General features: G+C 28.5%; 1 protein-coding gene across 1 annotated transcript; it reads right to left on the bottom strand.

The window, feature by feature from the left end:
- Positions 1-17: 17 nt before the first annotated feature.
- Positions 18-9701, bottom strand: LOC135926863 (peroxidasin homolog pxn-2-like). Its single transcript, XM_065462796.1, has 8 exons — positions 9605-9701; positions 7685-7969; positions 6024-6159; positions 2657-2918; positions 2283-2439; positions 1713-2045; positions 1449-1557; positions 18-87 (listed from the first exon to the last, which is right to left on the bottom strand). The coding sequence occupies exons 1-8, from the start codon at positions 9699-9701 to the stop codon at positions 18-20; spliced, it is 1449 nt and encodes a 482-aa protein (XP_065318868.1).
- Positions 9702-9931: the final 230 nt, after the last annotated feature.

Below are 9931 nucleotides of genomic sequence, written 5' to 3'. Positions count from 1 at the left end.
TCTGAAAGCAAAGTTCTTTAGCTATCATTGACTCTCCATTTGGAAAGGTCGGTGCTAGCAAGTCTCGAACAATCAATGAAGGGATTTCTATGATTTAATAAAATTTATTTCGTAATTAATCGCAAAAATCTTAACTTGGAATATAGTTTACTTTATTCAGAATGAATTGAACATTTATTATCTAGCGAAGGTCACAGTTCAGCCCCGTTCGATCTAGTAAAAACCAAATCTAACTGTAAACCAAAGTTTAAAAAATCTGAACAGTCAATAACAATATAAAGACCGAAACCAATCGTAGTCCAGACCGATTTTATTGTGTTAAACACCTATAATACCTAAATAAAAATATATTATTACTAAAATTGAAAAATTTCATCTCATTTTCAAATATAATAAATATTATATCCACAGTAAAAAAAACATGATATTTAATTTAATGGTATTTTATTTCTCGCAATCGTAATAAGTTAAAGGTGAAAAAAGGGGAAAAGAATGGTTAAAAATGACTTAGAATTAAAGGGAGATTGCAAAAAGTTTAAAAAAAAATAAAGAAAGAAAATTAAAAATAACCAAAATTAAAAAAAAAATAAGTTATTTCAGATTTAATAAACCCACAATAAAAATATAATAAATTTTCTTTTTTAAATAGGAATTTTTATTTTTTTGATTGAATCTTTCCCTTTTTATGTAACTTTTCCTTTTTTGGTCCAACTTTTTCCTTTTTTGATTGGCAGTTTTCTTTTTTAATCAGAACTAGTCTTGTTAAATGGCTGGATTTGAGCCGATTTTTAAAAAGGGCTAACTTAATATTTTGTCTAGAAAGATATTGCGTATGCCTGGATATTTTGTTTATTTATGGCAGAAAGGTTTGGATATCTATAAACGAATTCTCGAAGCTTAGCCAATATTTTTCAGGATAAAATATTGAGTTAAATCAGAAATTTTTCTTTGCTGATCATATTTTTAAATTTTGAATTGAATTGATAATTTTATTTAGAAAAGTTTGTTTCAGATAAATTATCAATTTTTGTGTTCAATATTTTTTTAAAATGAAATATCGAAAATTTTTTTTCAAGATAATAAATTTCGCCAGGCTGCCGCCAATCTAAACAGCGGCGCATCTTCATCATATAGGTTTAAAGATATTTAATTTTTTTAATTCGTATTTCAGATTTGAAAGAAATTTAGTACAAAATAAAATCATCTAACTCATCTTTTTGTTGCTCATTAGATTTTACACCCATTTTTAAACATTTGAAAGCCAATAGCATAAAAGGGTGACCTAAATTGACTTGCCATAGCTCACAGATTCAGATTTTTTGATGATTTTGGCCACATATTTAAATTATTCTTAGCAAAAACTAATGTAAAATAATTGGCTTGTTAGACAATATAGTAACAGAAGTGCATGGGGAAAATTAGCATAAATAATTTAAAATTTATTATACCTAAATGAATCTACTAATAAAAATATGTTCCTCGGTATCATGGGAATATCATCGGCATTCTGACATATAATTTTGGCCAAGCTGATTTTTCTTATCTCTTTTAATTGATCTTTAAATAAAATATATAATAGTTATTGAATTTAGTGGTGAATGCAGAACTATCGATATAAGTAGCTCTAATTTTTCCTGATAACGCGATCGCGTTAAATATATAAGGATTTAAAGGTGATCATATAAATTAATAAAAATTTGAAGCAAAATGACCTCTGGTAAAGACTCGTCGAGGGCGGATATTTTCATACCAAAACGAATCCCCAAATTTGAGAGCCTTGAATTGAATGCCCAATATGCAAGCAAATGTTGGTCCTAACATTGCACCCTTAAGTGGGAATTCTGATAATCCTAATGGAAATAAGTCCATATCATTGACACTTCGGTAAAGATTTCTGACTACTCCTATAGTGGAGTTGGGTATGACTCCGACCAAATCAATGAAAGAGTTTACGGGAGAAAGCCCGCAAGCTTTTCTATACTGTATATACCCTGGAATCCCATGATCTCGGCCCCTCATTGTGTTTAGGGCTGGTAAGTCCATACCTGCCATTTTTTAATAAAGGTTTTTGTAAATTTATTATTTTGCTAATAAATGTTAAAACGAAAAAAATCAAAGTTAATTTTAATTAAAATTTAATTTATTTTTAAAGGTGAGACCTTGTTAAAAAATAAAAGTTGATATATACTGAAAAAGCAAAAGAATATCAACAGTTAAATATACGAATGATATTCTAGTTTAAAAGCATAAAAAATATGATAGCTAAGACCGTTAGATATTACCAAATTTAGCTTTTGCCAATTCAAACAGATGATTCCTCACTTCCCCTGTTATAATTTGATCCAACTTTTGTGCGTTGTCAAAAATTAAACTTCTCAGCAAAGAATCGAACACGTTGAAATCGCTGAATTGATACAGCAAAAGTGGATTCAGCATTGCCTAATTTAGAGATTTTTAAATTCATAAAAAATTAACACAAATCATTTTTTCGCATTTCATTTATCATATTTAAAAAAAAACGTATTAGAAACAACTGATACTAGTTTTCTCTTTGTAAAACTTGAAAAATAGGACTCAACTTAAAATTTACTTCTGCAACTTTCTACCATTTATAAATTATATTATATGCATAAATAAGTATATAGTATGTGCAAACATCTCTCAGAAGCAATGGCTCAGCTAATGGTGTAAAGCTGTCATCGAGAAAATTTAATTGCATAGGTATCAGGCTATGACCAAACCTGTAAGCGGCAGTCGAAAATTCGGTGTGGACTGTAGCCTCAATTTCAGAATCATATCCCGCAAAATATCCACACGAGTTTAATGTGAGTCCGAAGTCGTTCATTATATCCTGGCCCACAATTATTGGCAAAAACTCGTTAAATTGGATGTGCTGAATAAATGCTCCTATAATTTTCCTTTATTTGGGGTCGAGATATTATAAAGAATTTTAAAGAAAATCTAATATTATTTATATTTCTCATTTTAATATTTACTGTTCTAAGAATTTCTATGGTTTGTTTTTATATTTTTCTATGTCTGAGAAAAATAAATCTCTGGAATATCCATTTAAAATTTTATAATTTACCTCAATAAATTAAAAGTATATGCTATTTAATTGCTTTAGTTGTTTCTCATTCAAAAAAAATAAAAATCCTAATTTAAAAAAAAGTCCCGATCAAAACGGAGAAGAAAGAAAGGTCCTTATCAAAAAAAGGAAAGGTTTAGATCAAAAAAGGAGGTCTGTTCACAAAAATATAGGTATCCATCAAAAAGAAAGGGGCCAATTACAAAGAAAAAAGTCCGATCAAAATGGAGAAAAATCCGATCAAAATTTATGCACAAAAATTCCAAAAGATTTATAAAATATTTTTTACAAAAAATGATTTATTTAGATAAAATTTAATCAAAAATCCTGTTTAAGTAATCTTAAAAAGATCTTCATTTAAAAAAATCTTTGAAGATCTTTTATTTTGAAGTGCATTTTAAACTGCAAAAAATATAATAAACAATGATTTTGACTTTTTGAATTAGAATTTTCCTTTTTTGATTGAACATTATGAGGTTTTTGATCAAATCTTTTTCTTTTTTGATCGGAACTCTTCCGTTTTTGTTCAGAACTTTTCCTTGAACTTTTTTTTATTAAGTTTTTATTTTTTAAATGGCAAACAACTAAAGCAATTAAATAGCTTATACTTTTAATTTATTTAGGTAAATTATAAAATTATTCCAAAAAAGATTTCGGAATATTTTTTTAAAAAAATAATCCACTCCGGGCCGTGCAAATGGTACCTCTGCAGTCTCTGATATTTAATAAGGCCGCCACGATAAGATCATTAAAGTATCAGAAATTATAAATCAACTTACTCACATGAATGGTGTGTCTCTTCCCAACAAATGCGAATTTTATTCCTTTATCTATTCCCCAAAAATGTGAATTTTATTCACTTGTCTCTTAAATCTCAACAAGTAAATTTTATTCGCTTAACGAAAACACTGAACCTCCCGATAAATTTTTAATCACCGGCATAACAAATTTTATTCATCTGAATTAATCAATAGGCAGTTAAAAGGCCAATAATAGTTTTAGAAAGAAATTTATAAATCATATTATGGATTCTATAACATTTATAACTGCTCCAAACCATATGATTATTAACAATGTTTATTTCTAACAAATAATCATTTCGCTAAGGAAGCAGAATATCTGAATTCATGCATGCAAGATTAGGATTTGCCCTTAACGTAGCATTTTGTAAATACCTATTTTAAAATTGCGCAAATGAATTATCCTTCTCTCACCATCATCTTAAAAATTTATCAGGATGGCCATGTAAATATATCAAAAATCGATTCAAATAATACAGGTGAGATTTCATATATACATCAGCTGGAGTTTGAAGGGATTGCAAAACTTTACCAATTAAGAGATTAAAATAACATTGGTTTTCGATTAGGCTGATAAATTGTAAAATCAGACATGCACTCTTAGTAACACCCATGTTCACAGCCTATGCCACCATCTTCTGTAGAGTCTCTTTTCAAAGGGCAAACTGCCCAGGCACCAATCCTCAATAGAATGTAGAAAGCCACAAGTATTCCTTCCTCACTAGAACGCTCTTCCTCCGACAACTAAACCAGCCAAGATGGGATGAGCCTAATACCTTGGATAACTTAATAATAATGGAGATTGTGATGTCATCCTCATTTAAATAGGGCTATATTTTTGTCACGGCAGCCCGTTAAGCCCCTTATATTCTTTTTCCGGTTTCATCCAGCTTTGCCCGACCCTGACTAGACCATATGAAGAAAAACGATTATTTTATTTGAAGGATAGATAAATATATATAATGAAATTTACCCTTAATACAAATAATTACTAAAACGACTAATTTAGTAGACTAAAACGACTAATTTAACGGTTAAATCGATTTATTTAATCGACTAAGTGGACCCATTTAATCGGCTAAGTCAGCCCATTTAGTCGGCTAACTTGACCTATTTAGTGATGAAAAGATTTTTATTAAATTCCTGAATTATTCTTTAACCTATTCTTTGCAATTACAGTTATATCTGCTTAAGTGTCCGTTAATAATGAGTAACCACTTTGAAAAGGTTTTTATTAATTTTTTTTTAAAAAAATTTAAATTCTGTTTCCTGTTGTTTTTTTTGTAATAATAACTCCTTAAGTGAGCGCTTTAAAAAAGTTAGTGTCCATTTTGAAAAAATTTTTAAATGATATTTTAGGCTGTTTTTGTAAAGCTTTTAAGTAACCGCTTTAAAAAGTAAGTGACTAATTAAAAATAATTTTTGTTAAAAAATTTTTAAATTATAATTTCAACTGTTTTTTTTAATTTTATCTACAAACGTGACCGGTAAAAGATAATAAATGAAAAAAAATTGTGTTATTTTGAGTCAATATTTTCTTCTCCAAACCCTGAACCCGGTCCCGAACCCTTTTTAAAATTTTGTTCCTGAAACTGACCAGGACCCTAAACCTTTTTTTAAAGGAGTCCCACACTGAAATGTAATTCAGAGGCTGATAAATTTCATTCAAAAACTTTTTCCATATTTTTTTAAATGAAAATTAATATAATGTTTTGGAAGTAACTTTATTAATAATATATTAAAAGGGGTTACAAATGTCATTTCTAAATTTGAAAGATAAATTTTGAAAAAAAGTTATATATTTCAATATATATATTTTTTTCTAGAATATAATAATCCTAAATTGAATTATAATTTTATAATTATATTTATTAATTTATTTGATGAATTGAATTTCTCTCCTCGTATAAATAACCAAAAAAATACAAATTAATTTTTGAATATAATTTGAATGTTAAATCCGATGTTTTGAATGAAGAAATTCATTCCTACTTCAAATTTAATTAATAATTATTAAGATCAAGAATTATCGGGAAAATTGTAAATTATCAAAACTAAAATATAAAACTTGTGTTAGGATTAGTTAAGACTAGGCTAATATTAAAAAAATTTATATAGGAAAAGAAGGAATATACCTGGTCTCTTGATAGATGGTTTCATCCGACCACTGTCTATTAAGCTTATTTAAGTGATCAGCTATCCTGTTATGTTCCCTAGCAAAGATTGTTTGCAATATCGTCAAACCAATATTTTCGTTCGCTCTCAGATCACCTATTTTTAAGAATTTTTTAAAAGGGGTTTGTTATCAGGGTCTTATTTTTATATAAATAATTATATACATATAATGTCAATTTATTTTTTTAAAAATTTGTGATTGAAAGAAAATTTTATTATTAAAATTTGCAACGTCAATTAAATTTTTTTAAAGTTTTTACATTTGTTTACAAAAGGAAAAAGTATATTTTGTTTAAAACACTTTTTACTTAACGTTTTTGAAATTATTGATATTTTTTTGGAAATTACGTTTTTTTTTAATTACTAATATTTTTTGTGAAAATAAACTCTTAAAAATTTATATTTTATCATTAATATTTTTTTTAATGATGTATTTGGAAAATAAAATACTCGAAAATATAACAAAGTTGTCAATTTTTAAAATATCCATAGTATTAAAGTAATTGAGTTAAGTATATTTCGGAAGAAATTCTAGGTTGTTGTCAATAAGTATCAGTTTTTTTATTGAAGTCAGTTTTTTTAGTGTTGACCGTGTGACCAAGATCTGAATTCTGGTTAAATTAAATATTTAGACGAATAAATTATTACAATCAGGATATAAAGGTAAAATTTTTGTCTTATATTTAATTTAGTGCATACACAATGCAATTTTTTTTTGTAAATATTTCTTAGAATTAATTTGCAAAGTAATTCGAATTTTGTAAGAAAATTTTTTGATTAATTCGGTTGCGGAAGATAAAAACAAAATTTTTTTTAATATTTTAAATTTTTGTAAAAACGTAATTTTAAAAGTAAACTTTTAATATGAGATGGGTTTGTATTTTAATAAGTATAATGAGCCTAGTTTTTTAAAATAAGATTTCAATATATAAGGATCTGGGTCATCAAATTTTGCATAAAAACATTTATGAACTGGATATAGGAAATCAATTAATTACGTTAGGATTACTATTTATTTATTTTATTTATTTTTTTTTATTTTTTTTTTAAATTTAATAAACTTTATTCGGTAAAAAAGTTAAAACATGAACATGAACATTTATATACACTATTGAATTAAAAATATATATTAAAAACAAAAAAATCAATATAAAAACATATAATTAAAAGAAGGAAAATTAAGAAAAAAAAAAATTAAAAAATTATTTAATAAAAAAAAAAGAAGAGGGATATCTAATTAGGTGTGGTCCACGGGGCTTAATGACCCATGAATGGATATACAGTTTGAACGACAGATTTCGATTGAAATCCTTTGGCGGAGGTAGAAACCTTCTTTCGGATCACCTGTGATTAATCGTAACCTTTGCCCTATTGTTTTGAATAATTTTAAGGCTTGGGGTCCGAATGATCCACAGGTGTCTGAGACTACCGGAGCGAATAAAATATTATTAAGGTGGCAATATTTATTTGTTTTTTGTATTCTCCGCTTTTGAGATGGAGTTCGCAGAAAAAGATCTGGCAAAACGATCAACGCAGGTATAGTCCCAAGCGAGAGGTAAACCTTGGTTCCAAGGGACTAACGTCAAACCATCCGGTTTGGTTTAATTATCGGAGCTAAGACCGGTAGGTTCCAGTGTGGAGGGAGTATTTGTAGATCTCAGCGTTCTATTGATTATTGAATTAATGGCATAATGTCTAGGAAGTCTGCCTTTTGAGAAACGACAGTGTAGGGGGTGGTGTCCTAGACTATCAATGTGAGATTCACATAGGACACAAGTCGTAGGGGTTACGATATCGCAGCCTAAGCGAAGGCCTATAGCTATTCTGAGTTCTTCGTTAATAAGTAGTAGGCCTGAGCTAGGGATAGTTTCTAACCATTCATATCCAAGATGGCATATGGGTGGAGCTGGATTTATATTTATTAAGTTTATATTTATTATATATTACATTGAAATTGTTATTCGGGAAATGTACCTTTATGATGACAAAGGTATAGGAATTTGAGTGTCGGCTGACTGTTTGAAAAAAATTTCGGATTTGAAAAGTAGTTTAAACGGGGTTTTAAATGAAATCAAGAACCGCAGACCAGAAATGGTGGAAACGATGAAATATAATAACGATAATCGTTCGGAATTTGTGGAGTGATCTGTGGTTATCCTCCAGGAATTGAAAGAAATGAAAGATGTGATCAAGATTATATATCAGGGATGTACATAAATTGATTCATTTGATCAGTAATAATGGCAAAGGCCAGATATGTGGCAGTAATGGTTCAGATGGAAAGACTGTTTCCGATGAAAAAAATAGTTTTTCGGGGAACAAAAAAATTGATGATGATTTGAGATGTACCCGCTGTGGTTTTAAGGGCCACAAGGTAGAAACGGTATTGTTAAAGAACAAAATTTCGTGAAGGTTTTCCGTTAAGGAAATCGTTATTGGAAAATTAGAATGTTAGAAAAATTTCTGGTACTAACACGAATAAATTTGAAGTTTTACAATCAGATTATAGTGGATCGTTTGTTTTAAGTGTAATAAATCGGGGCATGTAGCCGTGAACTGTGCCGAAAACTGACTATATGATTGCAGGTGTAATCATATGGTGGGTAAGAGACCGAGAAGTCAAAATTTTAATAAATAGTATAATGCTAAAATGAGATATGATTCTCATGAAAGCAATGGTAATAGAAATTTTTTTTATCATGATGGTAAAATTGAAAATATTAGTTATAATTATAATTCGAATAAAAAGAGTTATAAGAATTTTATGGGAAAAATATCCTAGTGATATTGTTAAAAAATATATCAATGTTATTAAAAAACCTCTAAATTCCGAGTTGAATTTATGTTCAAATGTGAATTCTAATGAATGATGTTTCAGATAGAATAAATATTGATCAGTCAATTAGAACATGAGATTTTAATGGCTGAGAGATTAATCGAACAATGTCCTTGTCCAAGGGTTAAAGTAAGAGTCTCGAGGGACATTGATATGTTGTTCGATACGGGGGCTAGGATTTCGATAATGTCTAGGGAAAATTATTATAAGTATTGGCCTAGGGGTACACTCAAAAATGAGTCTATGTGTGTCAGACATTTCGATGGTGAAATTGTATTTTTTCTTGATTTATGGGTGGTAAAGAAAAATGTTGAAATCTTTATGAGATGGGATTGGATTACCAAGCTAGGTCCTCCCAATAATCATTAAATATTGATGCAATAAATAATGATTTGGTAATGAATAAGCCTAGCTGAAAATTATGGCTGATGATGTCGTAATAAAATTTGTGAAATAGAAAGGACATATTTAACCAGCGAGGAAGGGAATTCACTCGTTAATGCTGGTATGAAATTTCCACGGAATTAATGGTTGACAATAATATTAAAATTAATGAAAGGCAAATTGTTGCTATTGAAATTAATGAATTACATAAAATGTGTGAAAATATATCTATTTTAATGGAGAAATATGAGATAATTTTTGAGAACACTTTGGGATTTTAATAATTATCAAGTGGGTGTAAAACTAAAAGAGGATTTTCACCCATTTTTTTGGCTTGTCGAAAAGTTCTTTTTGAATGGAAAAGGGAAATAGAAGACGAATTGGACAAATGGGTGGAAGATGGAATAATTATTCCCATTGAATATAGTAAATGGGCCACGCCACTGGTTTCAGTTAAAAAATCAAATTGAAAATTGAGACTATGTGCTGATTTTCGAGTAACTGTAAACCATTGGGTTGTGGAAGTTAAGTATTCATTACCCAGAATCGAGGAAATTTTGGCCAATTTAAAGGGGGCAAAATTTTTTTCCAAAGTTGATTTTTCTTCGGCTTATTTACAGTTACCTTTAAGGGAGGAAATTAGTAAAT

This window comes from Gordionus sp. m RMFG-2023, chromosome 3 (assembly GCF_954871325.1).
Source record: "Gordionus sp. m RMFG-2023 chromosome 3, tfGorSpeb1-WG-v2, whole genome shotgun sequence".
Lineage (NCBI taxonomy): Eukaryota > Metazoa > Nematomorpha > Gordioida > Chordodea > Parachordodidae > Gordionus > Gordionus sp. m RMFG-2023.
The sequence above is the reverse complement of the archived record's forward strand: the minus strand, read 5'-3'. Positions and strand labels throughout refer to the sequence as shown.

Coding starts and splice junctions, on each gene's coding strand:
- LOC135926863 (XM_065462796.1), bottom strand. CDS start 9,701: ATGGGAATAATTATTCCATCTTCCACCCATTTGTCCAATTCGTCTTCT. Junction 2,919..6,023: donor ACCATCTATCAAGAGACCAG/GTATATTCCTTC, acceptor CCCCAAATAAAG/GAAAATTATAGGAGCATTTA. Junction 2,440..2,656: donor AGCCATTGCTTCTGAGAGAT/GTTTGCACATAC, acceptor TCTCTAAATTAG/GCAATGCTGAATCCACTTTT.